This window comes from Lepidochelys kempii, chromosome 6, assembly GCF_965140285.1.
Source record: "Lepidochelys kempii isolate rLepKem1 chromosome 6, rLepKem1.hap1, whole genome shotgun sequence".
Lineage (NCBI taxonomy): Eukaryota > Metazoa > Chordata > Testudines > Cheloniidae > Lepidochelys > Lepidochelys kempii.
Window position 1 is genome coordinate 124,642,576 of NC_136385.1, and position 16,995 is coordinate 124,659,570.

Genomic DNA, 16,995 nt, shown 5'->3' on the forward strand with positions numbered 1-16,995 from the left:
TTAAAAAGCTGCTGCAGGGCTTCAGTGTAGACCCCACTACAGCACCAGGAGGGGTTCTCCCTTTGCTGTAGTTAATCCACCTCCTTAAGAGGTGGTAGCTAGAATTCTTCCATCAACCTCGGGCTGTCTACACCAGGGGTTAGGCTGGCATAGCTACATCTCAGGTGTGCAGATTTTTCAGGTGCCGGAGAGGCACAGCTACACCAATGTACGTTTCTACTGTAGACCATCCCATAGTGACGTTCCTAAACCTCTATCCAATATAAAGCAGCATACGTCCCTCCCTTTCACATACAGCAAGGCCACAGCGGAGACATCCAGCACTCAGTAAGCCTCACCCTGGACCAATCCCGTCTATTTCAACATCTTCGTAGTCCAACCTCTGAACTGAATTCCAAATGAACTAAACCACAGCTCTTTAGCAGACAAGTTTCTACAACTAACAGGGGAAAACGTCATCATCAAGTTCAGGAAGGAGCGCCTGAATCCAAAGTTGCCAGATCTTATGTAAATCTGCATTTGCTATCCAAAATTTGGTTCAGTTGTAGACGTCACCTCTCCAGCGGCAGCGATTCAGTGGTTCTTTCACTGCAAATTGATTTTCTTTTAGTAACGAGCTACCAGCACTCGGAAATTCTGAATTTCCTTTTGACAGATTTTTTTTTTTTTTTAATTATTATATGTCCACATAGCAAGAAGAGAAGCATCTCTGTTCTATCAAAGAGAGGGAATGGGGGAAGAGGCACATCCCAGGCCAGTAAAACTAGCTTACTCTTTTAACAAATATAGCGTTTTGTTTAAATATGTATTTGAATAAGTTACTCCAGAACAAAGGGACACTTACATCATTTGAAATGCCTATTGGGACAATGCAGGATACTATTCCATTCACAATTTTTTGACTGTTCAAATAGGCTCAGAGATTAAGTTTGCAAGTTTCTTTTAAAAGACAACATTTTTCTGTTGAAGTAGTTTTTACTAAATACAAGAGTTCATAATGACTAAAAAGTGCAAAATATTCAAAGTTCACCTAGAAAGGAAGCATCAAATGCCGGCCTACTATTTTCCACCAATTGCAATTTTCCATTTTTATCAGACATCGAAAGAGTAAATGTGTAGGTCTACAGGCAATAGGTATTTTAGCAAGATTTCCTTTCAAATTTCTCATATATCCTGAAATATCAGAAGGCAGATTTCCCCACTGAAAGTATTGTAGGCTCTGTTAAGGGCACAGCATAATTGCAGAGGAATAAAGAAAACAGAAGTCACCTTTAGCTGGCCAATTGTTTGATCTGCATTTTTCTTTTGGAGTTCCTCCTGTTGCAATTTATTGTTCTTCTCCGTCAGTTCATTCACAAGTCTAGCACAATCCTGACGCAATTTGTTCAGTTCACTAGACTGCCTGAAGAAATAAGAATGACTGGTTTTTCATAACGTAATCTTAAGCGATTACAATTCACAAGGATCAAGTCAATGAAATATCAGTAGACATTCAAATATCAAGTCAAAAGTGTACTTCTAGAAGAAGCATTTAATACCAATTTACTCTCGTAGAGTAACAGAACTATTTAGCATTTCAGAATATGTACAAAATTACACATAGAAAGCAATAATGTTCCCGACTCAAACCATGTCAACTGCAGCTGGGTGTCTGGGCACCACCTAACACAACAGAGCCCTGATTCTATCCTCATTGGGATCTCAGGGTGCTACAGCAGCACAAATAACCCTCTTCATTGGTTTAGAAGCAATATGAGTCTCAATTTATGAAACCTTGAATGACTTTGCTTATCCCTGTTCTCCTAAAACCACCAACAGATAAACATCTTATTGCTACCCATTCGATGCATCTTTTATGCAGATGTTTAATATTTTTGTTAAAATGACTTAAAATCTTAAAATATTTCAGCTCCCAAGATTACAAGGTCAATATTTCTGCTGGGGCCTCATGGCCAAGGGCTATATAATCAGTGTCAGACATACTGACAGTTAACACTTCTATGCTTCCTTCCATTGGAGGGTCTTTAACTTGAGCAACTTTAAGAGGTCTGCTCTTCAGAAAGTACCAAGCACCCACCCACTGAAAAATAAGGGTCTCGAACTGAGGGATCCAAAGCCAATAATCACTTGAAGATCTTGGTCTATCTGCTTTACTCATTGAGTGCCAGAACATTACTCCTGAGGATGCTGGGGGAGTGGGGCTTGGTGGGGTGGGGGTCTGGATGTAGCTGGTTGGGGCTCAGTGGAGTGAGGACCTGGGTGCAGGGGTCTTGTTTAGTGCTCCAGGTACAGGGGGGAGGGGTGGAGCTCACTGGGGTGGAAGTTCGAGTGCAGAGGGGCTCAGTGGAGGGGTGTCTGGGTGCAGGGGAGGGGGTCCAGATGCACTGGAGTTGTGTGGACAGGGGAGCAGCTCCCCATACACTGACCCCTCTCCCAGAGGCTGAGAAGGGATGGGAGCAGGAAGTGGTGGGGAGGGGGGGAGGGGCAGTGCAGAGTTTCCTGCAGCTGGGGGAGGGTCTGACCCAGCCCCAGCCACTCTTTGCAGGGAAAGAGCAGGTTCCATCCTCCCCAGCCCAGCCGAGACTAGCAGCTGAGCCCGGCACAAGGTAGGAGCCGCCGGCTGGGGTGTCCCCTGTCCCACCTTCCCTGCAATGATTTACCTCTTCACTGGCTGCTCCGGGTGCCTGAAATAACATGCTTAAGCTGCTGGAGAGGGATGCATGACCATTCTTGCAGCTTCCCTTTGCTTCCCCATCAGAAAGTCATTTTTCTGCAGGGAAGCAAAGAAATCTGCAGGGGACATGAATTCTGCATGCATATAATGGCGCAGAATTCCCCCAGGAGTAATTGAATATAGTTATATACTAGTATAATAAAACCATGGCTGTGGAGACGGTGTCACTTAGTGGAACACCTAAAAAGGTGGCCAGAACAGCTATCTTCAGGGAAAGCCGCAATAAGTTTAAAAAAACCTGATGGCTCAGAGGCACTGAACTCCTGAACATACTTGCTTTCCATCTGGTTGGTAGAAGTACTGACAGCATCTCTCAAGATACCATTTTCCTGCTTCAGGTGGCCTATCTCAGCCTCCATCTGCTCACGAAGCTGCTGGAACTAAAATAAATACCACACATATTTTAAAGCTTGAGGAATAGAAGTCAACAGCTGTGTAACAGACACTGTTACTGTACTGTAATAGACACTTACAATAGTCTCAGATCAAGAAAATTAATTTGGAAGGCTCTGAGGTTTTGCAGTCCACACACAAATACATATGTACCCCATCAAAGGCCTATTGATATTTTAAGCTCACAGAGTTGAATTAAGGACACATTTGCCTTTTAAACCAGTTTCCCTCTTGCATGCACGTGCCACAGTTTTCTTATGCAGCATGCAAATCTAGTAACGGTAGATCACCGAGCATTCCTGATTATGTGACTTAGTCCAACAAACACCACTAGACAATTCTAAAGTAGATTAGGGGAAGGGGTTAATTTATTTCTGTTGGAAGTCTGAAGTCAAGTTAAACTGAAAATGTGCAGAGAAGTTTAAAGCCACAATGAGAAGACCGATTATGAATAATGATATGTAAGGGGGGGGAATCAGCCTTTTAAAACAGTTTGGGCCTTTTCTTTATTCCTGAGATTCTAACTGAAGCAAAATAAGACAGTCTCTTTTTCAGATATGCATGTGCTTTTATTGTACTCTGAACATAGTTTCTCTGAAGCACCTGTTGTCTCAGGAGTTTGAGACCCCCGCCACAAGGCTGCGCCAGAGGCCAGAATGCTTGATTCAGCACAGAAGAAGGCAGATTCCATATGCCAGATGACAGGAGGGGCTGGCTAGCGCGAGCTACCAGTTTGTTGAGAGCCTACACCACACGCAGCTTAAACGTTTCTTTCCTCCTCTACTGGTGCCAAACTTTCAGTGACAGCTGAAACCGGTTCCAGGCCCTAGTTTCATCAGATGACTAATTCATCAGGGAGGATTTTGTATACAAAAAAAGCTGTCAGACAAACATTGGCTGTTGGAGTGAGACAGAAAAAAAGACAAGCTACTGGAGCACCAACATTTAGCCCACACTGACACGGGCTCCAAGTTGCTCTCGATACCACACAACCCTAGAAGTTCCAGGAAGAAAAAGCACCCAAAAACCAACACGCAGCCCAGATAATCAGGCTGTCAGCCAAATAGCATTCCCTTCTCTGCAGTCTAATTCCCACAGTACCCAGCAGGGGGAGTGGAACTAGAGTGCCAAGAACCAGGGAGGGTTCCCTTTACATCCTCTCCACAGGCTTCTGCTTTTTTGCATAGAATATAATTTCTATTATCCTAGTGCCCAAGAGGCCCCTCTCCCAGCATGGTGCAGGACCCTATTGTGCACTGGGCTATACATAGATAGCAACAGTCCTTACTCTGGAGAGCTTACTTTGCTTCAGGACAGGTTTCAGAGTAGCAGCCGTGTTAGTCTGTATTCGCAAAAAGAAAAGGGAGGACTTGTGGCACCTTAGAGACTAACAAATTTATCTGAGCATGAGCTTTCGTGAGCTACAGCTCACTTCAATTTGTTAGTCTCTAAGGTGCCACAAGTCCTCCTTTTCTACTTTGCTTCAGTAACTCTGACAGGGTGCCCTCTAACGTATGCAGAAACACTGGAAATGTATCACTTGATGTAAAAATGTGCACGTTACCCTCAATACTGCTACAGCTACACAGAAAAAAAAGCGATGCTAAGATCTGAGTTTTTAGTCGATCAGTTGGCATAAATACAGCCGTAGTTCTTCCTGCAAAGCTTTGGTTGACTGTAGATGGAAGACGTTTGCCTTTGATTTTGATGAAGCTAAAGCTTTTCTTAGGTCACATTGTAACAATGTTAATGAAGGTCGAGATGGCTCAGAGGACAATCTTATGGCAGAGTGAAGGATAAGTCCATCAATGGCTATTAGCCAAGATATTCAAAGATGCAACCCCATGCACTGGGTGTCCCTAAACCTCCAACTACTACAAGCTGAGACTGGACAACAGGGTATGAATCTCTCCATAAATTGCCCAGTTTTGTTCATTCCCTCTTAAGCATCTGGCACTGGCTGCTGTTGGAAGACAGGATTCTGGGCTAAATGGACCATTGGTCTGACCCAGGGGAGCCATTCTTATGTTCTTAGTGTCCTTCATGATTTTCAGTAAGGCGTTTTGCAACGCGAAGTGCATTTTATAACCTCCCTACATGAACATATTCGCTTTTAAGGATGTTCTGCATCCAGCATGTCATTCAGAAGATAAGTTGTTAATAGCACCGGTCCACGTGTATGGCTATGACGGCCATCTTTCTGAAGCTAGATGATTTAAATAGATTTTGCATCTCAAGAATCACAATCACATAAGAAGATCATAAACCACTTTATGAAGAACTAGGGGGTGTTATGTCCATTGTACAGATAACAGAAGCACACGGTGGGTAAGCCACAGAGTCCGTGGCAAAGCCTGGACTAGAACTGCAGTCACCAGATCCCAAACCTTTGCTCCAGCCAGGAGACATGCTGCTCATCACTGGTCATTTGCAGATAAAGGAAATAATGAATGAAAAGTAGTACAGTGTGTTACTTTATATGACAAGACCTGTCTCTTGAAAACAAAGGCCATCTATAGCAGCTTGCTGCCTTCACCTAGATGAAGAATTAATCCTAGATTCCTCACCTCAAATCACTAGAGATTCTAGGTAGCACCTGCAGTTTATTCATATGGAAACAAAAATCAAGTGTTGCACCTTTTGCTAAAACAGTCATTTCTCATATTAATCTATTTGTACTTCACTCAAGAAATCAAAATGGCTTTCATAGAGCTTTACCTTCATCTTCATCCCCTGGTTTTCCTGGAAGCTAACATGGATCTTGCTCTGAAAAGCACCGTGTTCCTTTTCTAGCATGTTGATCCGTTCTCTCATCTTTGTTGTAAGCAAGTTGCTTCTCTCCTTCTCTGCAACCAGTTCCTTGGGTAGGAAATCAGAAAAAAAAAAAACGTTCATTTCCCCTGTCCCCTTAAACTCCTAAAAAATCATAAGGCGATGCATTACTAATTACACTCAATACTCATCCATTAGAGCCATTATCAATATTCTTTACCCACAGAAGAATTCAAGTGTTTGGTCTGAACAGCAACATGTTTCTGATATTTTATATGGATTTAGCATCAACACAAGAGAAGGTTAGACAAACACCTGTCAGGGATGGGCTAGAGAATACTTTGTCCTGCCGTGAGTGCAGGGGACTGGACTAGATGGCCTCTGGAGGTCCCTTGCAGTCCTATGATTCTATAATTTCACAATTAAAGTAAAATTGGGTGTTGCAATGAAAAGAATGATCTCTTGCTGCTTCAGAGAAACTGGAATAGTGTTTCTATCACATTAAGCCAAATTATTTCCTCAATTGCCTCTGTTTGCCCCAGTGAGATCAATATTTCATAGGTATAACTAAGGGCAGAATTTAATTTGTCTAATGAACTAGGAGAACTCAGTTATAGGATTGCGGCAAAAGTATGACGACAGGTTTCAGAGTAGCAGCCGTGTTAGTCTGTATTTGCAAACAGAAAAGGAGTACTTGTGGCACCTTAGAGACTAACAAATTTATTTGAGCATAAGCTTTCTTATGCTCAAATAAATTTGTTAGTCTCCAAGGTGCCACAAGGTCCTCCTTTTCTTTTGGCAAAAGTATAGTACATTTTAGATCAAATATGTTGTACATTACAGATGAACTCTCAGGATGAAGTGAAAGTGGAGTTCAGTCTAATGTTCAGTTCCCCTCACTAGCCAGAGTCATTCAGTACATAACTGCTAGCATTAAATCCCACAGTGTAGGTTTAAATCTCAAGTAACTAGTTAAGTGCAATTCAATTCTGCATACTTAGTGCAGGATGATCATTATGTTAAATACAAACTAAAAATATTACTATTAGAACCACATGACTGAGCAAACACTTTACAATGTCATAAAATATATGAGCTATAGCATGTGTCTTATAGGGTCAGCAACAGTAGCACCCTCAAATTAAACCAACCTGCTTCTAAGGTTCTCAGATTAGTAGCAAACACTCAACAACCCAGACTGGCTGAATTCCCTGACCAAGAGAGGATAACCAAGATGATGAATTTATGATTTTCTAATAAAGAGGCAAGTTTTATTTGGTTTAATTGTTTATTAGATAGTGCAGAGATCCAAACGTCACACAAAATTTGCAGGACTGCTTCTTGGAAGCACACATATTTGTGTGCATGCTGAAGGAAATAATGTTGATTGCAGCATTCTGCCAAGCTTCTGTTAGATTAGTTAGCGAAAACATGCACAATTTACTTTGGACGATTAACTTTTATAACTTAAATAAAAGCAAATTTCTCCTTTGAGATGCAACTTTATTACCCTCATAATGCTACTTTTCCCAGAGTAAAGTTTTCAGGAGAGTGACTTAGGTCCCACTGAAAGGCCTAAATCACTTTGGAAAAATGGGAATTAATCAGTCTGATGTAATGAAACACAGCAGGGACTTAATTTTCAAAAGCATCTATGGGGACATGAACAGGCCATTCCTTTCACTTAACTGCTAAGGAAATCAGAAAAAGGCAATGTATTGAAAACTTTATACAGTGTTCAACTCTAGAAAAGCTTTTAAAGCTGAAATTTAGACTTAACTCAGAAACAAGTGTACGCTTTCTCACTTAGCTGATTTACTATTTACCGCCCACTAATGAGGGGACCCTTTATACCCAGTGAGAAAGATTTCTACCAATCTGGAAATAACATACATCTGTTTTCCACACCTTAAGGAACACTTTAAACTGAATATTGTACGTGCATCAGTTGTGAACCAGCAACAGTCTGGATATTTATCCAAACTTCCCTCATCACCTTCCTTCCATCAGTGATTCGAAGTATGCATTCACAACTCCATCCTCTCATCTCTCTCTACACCCGATAATTCGCACCTGCGGCACCCCCTTAAAATTCGCTAACTCTGCTCTTGTCCTGCAGCTTTCCCTAGAAAACACAACCACTTCCTGCACTAGTAATTTATTCTCTCAACTCTGTCACCTCTCACAAAACATCCACCCAGGAGCACTTCTCCACTTCTAAAATTCCCTCATTTCTCCTCCCAGGATCTTGCTAATTTCTTCTGAGATGCACCAGTTATGGGTAAAAGTTACCGCCACTGTGACTAAAGGCCCTTTCCTCCTTTATCTCGGTGTCAGACTGAGGTATCTCACATTTAACATGTAGCCAGCAGTGGTCCCCCTAATTTTTCCCAACCATGTGTGGAATGAATTTTGTTATGTGCACCACTATGGAGGTGGTATGTGACACATCACCTCCATAGTGGTGCACATAAAATTCATGTGGCGGGGGTGGGGCTGAGGGGTTTGGAGTGTGGGAGGGTGAGGACTCTGGCTGGGGGTGCAGGCTCTGGGGTGGAGCCAGGGATGAGGGGCTCAGGGCTAGGGCAGAGGGTTCGGGGGAGAGGGGAGGAGGGCTCTGGCTGGGGGGTGCAGGCTCTGGGCTGGGGATGAGGGGTTCAGGGTGGCGGAGGGGGCTCTTGGCTGGGGCTGCGGGCTCTGGGGTGCAGGCTGCAGGGGGAAGGAGAGAGCACCTCTGCAGCTCCAAGGTTGGGGCCACAGGTTAGGTGCATCTTCCCTGGCTGTGGCAGGTCTGGGCCAGGGCTGGGTTGGGGCTGCGGGAGAAGTGCCTCTCCCCAGGTCATGGCAGGTTTTGGGCCAGGGCTTGGGAGAGGCACCTCTCCCCACCACAGCAGATCTGGGGCTGGGGGAGAAGCATCTCTTCCCGCCACAGCCTTGAGCTGTGTCTACCTGTCCCCTTGGCCACATTTTCCCCCTTTCTTACCTTTCAGAACTATCCCAGTATTTCTCCCCCCAAAACCTTCAAGGTCACTCCAGCTGCTCCATATCTCCTTCCGCAAGCTTTGGGAGCTTGGAGACAGTCAACTCCTGTTGCATTCACTTCCCATCCCTCTTTTCATTCTCCTTCCATTTCAGCCGAGTGAAGGGGTAGAAATCAATTTTCTTCGCCAAGTTACAGTCCTCAAGTTCAAGGGTTTCCTGCTCTACTCTCATTGTTCACCCACCATTATTGCCCTATGCTGTGGATTTCACAGCCTTCCTTGTGCTTGCAGTACTCTGCTCTTCCGGGTTTTCTTTCAACCATTCCTGCTGCTCTTTCAGTGTCTCCACCAGTTGTTCTTCCCTTGCACTCTGCATGCCACCTTCCCCAATGTTCTGTCCTCGTTTTCCCCCACTCCCGTTTCACACCTCATTGATCCTCATAGGTTCAGCTCCCAGCTACACATGAACTACTGCCAAGTCTCTCTCCACCGCACCCTCTGTTCAAGTCTTACATGTGCCCTTCCAATAACTCAGACTGAATGCTCCCCACGGCCAACTTCCTCTTCTTCAAACCGTTTGCTAGCACTATTAATACCACTCCCCACCCGCCCCCACTCATCTGCCCAGGCTCTCAACTTCAATATCTTGTTTGACTTTCCCCTACACATTTCTAAAAAGCAATCCTTCCCACTAAAAGCCTTGTCCATGCCCGTCATTTCAAGCCTTCCTGCTTCTACCTCCATTCCCCTCCACTCCGCAAGTGCTACTGTGAAAATAGTCTCTTCTCCGGCCTACTATAAACATCCACCAATTTTTGTACAGGATTCTCTTCACTTTTGTTATGTTTTGCCTTCTTCTGAAATCTTCAAGTTAAGAAGGTCTGAAGACTTTCATATTTAGCTATATTTAATGAGTGCCCCATACAATTAAACTGTTAGCAATTGGATACAGTGAACATAAGCCTGGCAGGCTAAAACAATAAAATAAATAAAACAAAAAATAAAAAAGACTTAGCCTTGATAAACTCCTAAGAGAAAATCTCTCCTTTTGTTTCATACTGATCTCATTAAACTAGCAACTGTACTGAAATTCCATGAGGTTCCTTGTTCGTTTCCTTTCAATTCCATACCTGTTTCCTTCAATATATTCACCTGAGTTAGCTGCTTGCACTGATCCTCTGCAACCGCAGCTTCTTCCTTCAAAGCAGCAAGTATTTTGTCTTTTTCTTGTAGCTGGTGTATAGTTGCAGCCGAGTCTCCCTTACTAGCCTACAGCAAAAGGATATTAAAAGTGATCAAACGTGCGGAAAGTATTACAACTGACTTATCTATTATGGCATATATTGAAAGTTGCAGTAAACACGACTGGGGTTTCCCCCTACCCCTCCTTCAGCTAAATGCCCACTGCTGCACAATCCAGCACGCAATCATTTGTCAGCCTACTACTAGCAACGTAATGCATGAGAAGGCGTTTTGGGTCTGCTACAAAAGGCCGCTAACAAATTTCATTAGACCAGGATATGCCTTTAAAACACACAGCACAGCAGGTATAGCTGCATTTGAGCAGATTATTCTCCATATTTGAGGTCAGATAGGAAGGTGGTGGTTTGGGGAGACGCTATCTACAGACGTAGTAAAAAAGTTACATGCTGCTACAACGCAACAAGCCTGGTCTCCTAAAGCATATTACTACCCAATAGAGGAAATGTTGTCCTGGGATTCCCCTCTGCATATAGCAATGACAGCAAAAACATTGTACTTGCCAGAAGATTACTCTGTGGCAAAGTCTATCAGCATGATTGAATCACGTTGATTCTAGGAGAGGGTTAATATATAACTCACACTTGCCCTAGATGTTATTGTAAAGCTATATGCAAACAGAATGGAAGAAAAGGGAACTGGGCAAATTCTAGATCCGACATAAATGCCTGTGACCTCTACTGCATGTAGACATTTTAGAACTCAGTTTATGTGACTGATGGCAGACTTACTAAATGTTTTTGTAAAAAGGAGTACTTGTGACTATGTGGCAATTTCTAGATTAAGTCTGATAACTGGTGAAATATATTGGAGATCCATATTCAGTTTTCTTTTAAATTTGTCCATGAATGGTTCCATCTTTGTTTTGTGTTTGTGGCAGAGAGAAAGCCAGAAGGTAAGTGAATATTTGAGGTAAAGTAAGCCAATTGTTTGGTAGCAGCTCAATAATACAAAGCAAATACCTTCACCACTTGATAAAGTGACTGACAACAATATTTCCTGCTTTTCTCTGTGGAGTCCAAGGGCCACAACTACTAACCTTTGTAGTGAAAATGGAACTTTTCTATAAAAGCATATTGTACATACACACGTGCACACACACACATCCAGCCTGTGCTATTGGTTGGGTAATATCCACATTTTCACTTGCAAAAGTTAACACTTATTGGGTTTTACTGGGTTATAGAAGCCAAGACTTCTATGTTTTGAACAGCTCCCTTCAAATCAATAGCAACAAACAGACATATCATGCAAACCAGGGGCTAGGCTGTATTAACAAGACAGAATACTACTGAAAAGAGTCACCACTATACACATTGATTTTACACTGACACCATCCACACAGTGTTCTGTTCTGGTCTCCCCATCCCAAGAAGAATATAGTTGGAATGTAAAGGCTCAGGTTAGGTGACAGTGATTTTAGGCATAGGAAAACATCCATAAGAGACTAAAAGTATCAGGACCACTTTGGGGATTCATAGGAGATTACATAACAGTGGCTGAAATAACTAATGCCAAAATATAAAATAAGGAGCCTTCTAATTTCTTTGGATGTCAACCAATTTAAAGAGATATAAAAAGGAAAGTTTTTGCACAATGCATAATTAGCCTGTGGAACCCAATGCCACAAGCTATGAAAGCAAAAAGCCTAGTAGGATTCGAGAAGTTTAGATGTTTATATGAATAAGCATCAGACAGCTGACTAGCTAAGATAAAATGTGTAAGGGATAACACTCCTTCAAGACACACTATGCAATGACTGTTGGATTTAATGAGAAAGCTTCCCAAAATAATGGAGAGTTACGCAATAGCATGCTTATTGGGGTTTTGCACCTTCCTTTGAAGCATCAAGTACTAACAAAGGATATTACACCAGATGAACCATTGGTCTGACTTAACATGACAACTCTAGTGTTTCTAGAACGTACTGAAGATGGAAAAGTGCATTATCTGTTTTCAAGACCACAATTAGCTGCATTAGATTTTTCACATAATGTGTCCTATCAAATGATCTTCAAGACTTACTGTAAAATTGCTGTGGGGCCCAGGGAATGGAGTTAGACTTTACTTAACGCAGATAGTCTGGCCCCCACTTCAAGCAAACATCTGTACAGAGTAGATGCAGTGACCTTCTCAGGTGTGACAAAGCATTCATTTCCTTCTCCCTTTTGACCCAATCCCTCTTCCTGCCACCAGTCCAAATTCACCCACTGTGTTTCAGTTCCTGCGATAACACAAGGAGCTATAGTATACCATCTCCACAAAAAAGGACAAGGCCAGAAAACAGGCCTGCTTTAGCAGTGCCGCCATCTTGTAGGTTTTGCCTTCTGAAATGTATGGCTCTATTTTTTTCCCCAACCAATCAACATTCATTTGACACGCGCACAAGGCCAACTCTCAGCCTACCAGGCCAGGACCTAGTAGGATAGCCAGTATACGTATACTGATGGCTGACCATTAACCTGTGTACAGAAACAACGCTTAGTAAGTAGAAAAAGAGGCGTTCTGGAAATGAATGCAAGATCTTCATGACAGAGCCATTATTCGGGCAGGTCACATTTTTGGTCTAGGTAACTTGACAGTGTCCCTTCCAAACACTTGTGTATTAAAAATAAATAGTACTATCTAGCTCTTACAGCGCTCACCTTCTGCAAGGCATCCTGAATCCCACTGGATTTCTCCTTTAGCAGCTCAACCACACAGAGGGCTTCACCTTCAGTGAAGATCATGCTCTTCATAGCCAAGAGAAAGTCCTTAAACTTTACTTCAGCATTTTCTATAATTAAAGAATAGTGACATTTACACTGTTGTGAATATCTATTCATTTACTTTGCTCCAAAATAATAAATGTATTATGATATTTCAAACTGAAATTAAACACCAAAGAGTCACATATTCAGTGAAGACAATATGCCTTATATTTAGGACAGAATCTGACTGCGAAGCCTGCAGCTGACTCCTTGGAATATATAGTTCTACTAGATCACTATTTGCGCACTCAGTAGAATGGTATAAAGTCACCAGCCACAAATCAAACAAACAGGTTGAAGAAAATGAAAACCAGCACATGAATTTAGAAGTGTACTAGGTAGGAGAGTCTTTAGGTTAAGAGACAGTAACTTGCACTTAGTTCCCAAGTTAAAGGGCAATTAGTATTATTTTGTGAGTAAGAGTGAGGTGCAAATAGCAAGGATATTGAATTCATCAAGCAGCATGATTCTGAACTGGAGAAAATGGAAGTTTTCAAGAACACAACAGCCTCAGTGTAAAATAACTTTGATTCATTCCTATATTAAAATTACGAAGGCATCTAGCAGCAGGAAAACAGTCTGATTTAATGTGGATAGAAGAGAAGAGTCAAACCCAGTTTACTTATCTTTGGTATATGAATGATAGCAACAGTTCAGAAAAATAAACTGCACCCATAGTAATTTTAGTAAAATTTAGCATAAAGTTCTGGTATATTCAATATACCTACCAAACATCAATTAGCACTGGAATGAATGTCAGTGGAGAAACTTGTGAGAACTAATTAATTTGGAAAGAACAAATGAAAAGAAAAAGCAGATACAAAGAAGAACAGAAAGGGATCCAAACCCACACCCCAAATGTTCTTTTTAAGATTTGACGTGGGTCCAATCAAAACCAACTCCCATTGACTAACACAGAAGTGGTAGAAGCGCAGGTGGCAAAATGAATCAGTTTTACCAGCACTCAAGAGATTACCTAGAAAGAGAATAAGCCAATGAATGACAAAACCCTGAAACCCACAGACCAGGGAAAGATGTTGAGCCATTGTAGTTAATTATCTGCTCTATTCAGCAGATAAATCCATATTAGCCTTGACCACAGGCCTTCGCATCAAGCAGTAACTAGATTTGAGGCCGTCACTAATGCAGTTATCATGGAGCGAAACTCCAAAATCCCTGACTGGCAGGAGTCAAGTAGGTTAAGATGCCGCAGGAAGAGAAGAACTTGGCTCAAAGCAACATGTGTTTGGTGCTCTGCAAATAGAGGAAAACCTTGCCTCTGTGCCCAAGAAGCTTACAACTGAAATAAGGGAATGTTTCTCAATTAGGTGGACAAATCCCAGTTGACAGAAGAATTAGCTACATTTGAATTACATTCAAGGGAGTAAACAAGACGGGATGGGTGCAACTGAGAAGCTTTTAGCCTCACTGTAGTATTGAGCAGCCATCTGGATTACAAGCACAGGAGAAAAGGAAAAACAGAGGAACAGTACAATGCTGGGGTTCCATTTTAATACCCAGAAAGTCGCCAAGATCCCTTCGATTCTATATTTAAGTTACCATATATAGAAATCAAAGTGCCATAAAGCAGGCTGCCAAGTCATTAATTAGATAATGTTTATAAGGACATCAAGAGACTGATCCTTTTTACAGGCTTGACTAATGGGTCACCCCCTCACTCATTCCCAACATCCCCCTCTTCCACCATTCAAACATGTGAAGATCACATTTCAGGGCCCTGCAGCGTCAGACAGCCTCTTTCAGTCCCTATTGTGTTATGCCTCATAGAGCACTGGCTTGCTCAGAGTACACGGTACTTAAATTCAGGGGTGCTGAGTATGTAAACAGACAGGTTTCCAGGGTCCCCCCCAAGCCCTATGATTGGACTTTCAAAAAGCTTGGTGGTGGGTTTCAGGAAAGGACTGACAGTCAGCCAGTGTTTAATGGATTTAAGCGGAGCGAGACTTGCAGTTCTCCTCTGAACCTTCTTTTGGGGGCAGAGGGCTCCCAGTGCTCAGCAGGAAGTCAATAAGGGAACTGGGCTCCTTACCCAGAACTGTAAAAAGGATCGAAAGGATGGGTAAATGTAAAAGCAATTCCCTGTAGTCAGAAATAAACCCCCAAAGACGAGGGATTCCTAGGGAATAAGACAGGGTTTTTTGAAGGATTAAGAAAATCAATGTCTGCTTTCCTATTGGAATATTTTTAACAATGTATAGACACATTCTGAAGATGGAGTTGAACATGCATGAATCTGTTGAGCTGAAGAGATGAAACTTCCACACACAACAGAGGCTGTAAATTGATTACATTATCTCTTTTTGTTACATTACCTTTATCAGTTTCATTCTTCAGTTTCTTAGCACTGCTTTTCTGGATCGCCTCGGTTATGTCTTGTTTGGCCATATCAGCCACTTCTTTCTTTTCCACCAAAGGGTTCAGATCAGAGTTATCCATCAAAGGAATGTATGTAGTCGCATGAATAGGAGGCTCATCAACCAAAGCTGTAACTACAGTTCCATGGAACATGTTAATGTCATATAATAGTTATCCTTCACTTCAAAACTTAAGCACATCATGGTAGAAAGAGGTGGGTGAAATGTACCTGGTCCTCTTTTAAAAACTTCATCAGCTAGAGTTTCATAAATCCTCATTTCTGTTTTTCACCACAGATTAATAACCTGAGTACAGTTGTTCAATTAACTAATCAAGTGAGTATCTCTAAAAGAAGGATTTAATAACTCAATTTACATTTATCAATACCGCCTTTTAGTACTTGGCCAGCGGATAAACTGACATTCGTATTCCAACTTTCATTTTGCTTTAATGAAATAGCCACATGTAACTTATGAGGCTTGACTGCCTATGGCTGTAACACCATGGAGAGTTCAGCGTTAATAAAGTTTAAGATGGGGGGAAAATGACTATTATATTTGTGAAATATTGATCTACTTTATATGTAATACACCCAGCGAGTTATTCCCACAAGCAAACGAAACTGCTCAGGCAGAATACACTAGGGACAGCAGTCAGGCCTAGCACATTTGCAGACTGAAGTCGATTTCACTACGAAATCTAGCATTTTGCAACAGCAAGCTCACAGGTTATTTGTACTACAGTAGTGCTTAGACATGCCGAGTGATACTGGGAGCCCCAGTGCTAGGCAATGTATAAACCCACAGCAGGAGACAGTCCCTGCCCAAGGAGGTGGAGTGATTTGCCCAAGGTCACCTGGCAGCTCAGCGCTGGCAAGAGAAACCAGCTCTGACACCTAGGCGAGCACCCTATACTTCCTCTGAATCATAAGTCACCAGCCTGTACATAGTCATGTCTACTTCAGGAAAGTTTACCATTACATCCAACCTAAATCTAGGAGCAGTTTAGCTGAACCAGCTGGAAACCATACTACAGGCAAGCTCATTACAGCCATTTCCCCCTCACCATTTTACTGAAACTGGCTGAAAAATGAGTCTAAACCAAACGGGTTAAAACTGCTTGGCTGTTGGACCCTTGACTACGTTACTGGTTTTCATGCCAGTTCAGCTGACCTGGTGCTGGAAATTGAGTTTTTGGTACATTTCCCTATGCATGGGCAAGGTCTATGGTCCAAGAAATGTTAGCACTCTGGCTGAAACAGACTGAAGAAAGAAAATGCCATACAGGATCACTACCTGTCTGATAGTGACTAGCCCCATATTCATCAGAGGAACATGCAAGCAATTCCCTTATGGACAACTATGCAGTAAGATACCTCTGAGGAAGTTCTCTCATGATGCAGCTATTTTTGTTATTAAATTATTTGTTTTACCATAGCAACTAGAAGCCCCAGTCAAGAACCACTGTGCAAACAGAACAAGAGGCAGATGGATAAAGAGAGACAGGGAAGTCCCAGGAAACAACAAGAAAATATTGGTTAGCATGATAGGCAGTGGTCTCTCTCAGCGCACCAACAGTCTAAGGATTGTCACGCTTTCTGAAGGCATCATGGAATTTTTGGAGGAGGAGGAGAATGGTTTTGCAGATGTTTGCAGGGAACTTCTCCCAAGTGTGAGGGGGGAGCAGGAAACTGCTTGTTCTAAAATTTAACAAGTGGATGATGGAGGCT

General features: G+C 42.3%; 1 protein-coding gene across 10 annotated transcripts in view; it reads right to left on the bottom strand.

Moving 5' to 3' along the window:
- The window catches only part of KTN1 (kinectin 1), a 111,819-nt gene that overhangs the window by 48,583 nt on the left and 46,241 nt on the right, over window positions 1-16,995 (bottom strand). For all 10 annotated transcript variants that reach the window (XM_073350031.2, XM_073350036.2, XM_073350030.2 and 7 more), the window contains exons 4-9: window positions 15,224-15,400; window positions 12,786-12,916; window positions 10,033-10,149; window positions 5,846-5,986; window positions 3,008-3,114; window positions 1,270-1,402 (exon numbers count right to left, since the gene is read on the bottom strand). In XM_073350031.2, the coding sequence (XP_073206132.1) occupies window positions 1,270-1,402; window positions 3,008-3,114; window positions 5,846-5,986; window positions 10,033-10,149; window positions 12,786-12,916; window positions 15,224-15,400 (806 nt within the window). The remainder of the gene's footprint in view (window positions 1-1,269; window positions 1,403-3,007; window positions 3,115-5,845; window positions 5,987-10,032; window positions 10,150-12,785; window positions 12,917-15,223; window positions 15,401-16,995) is intronic.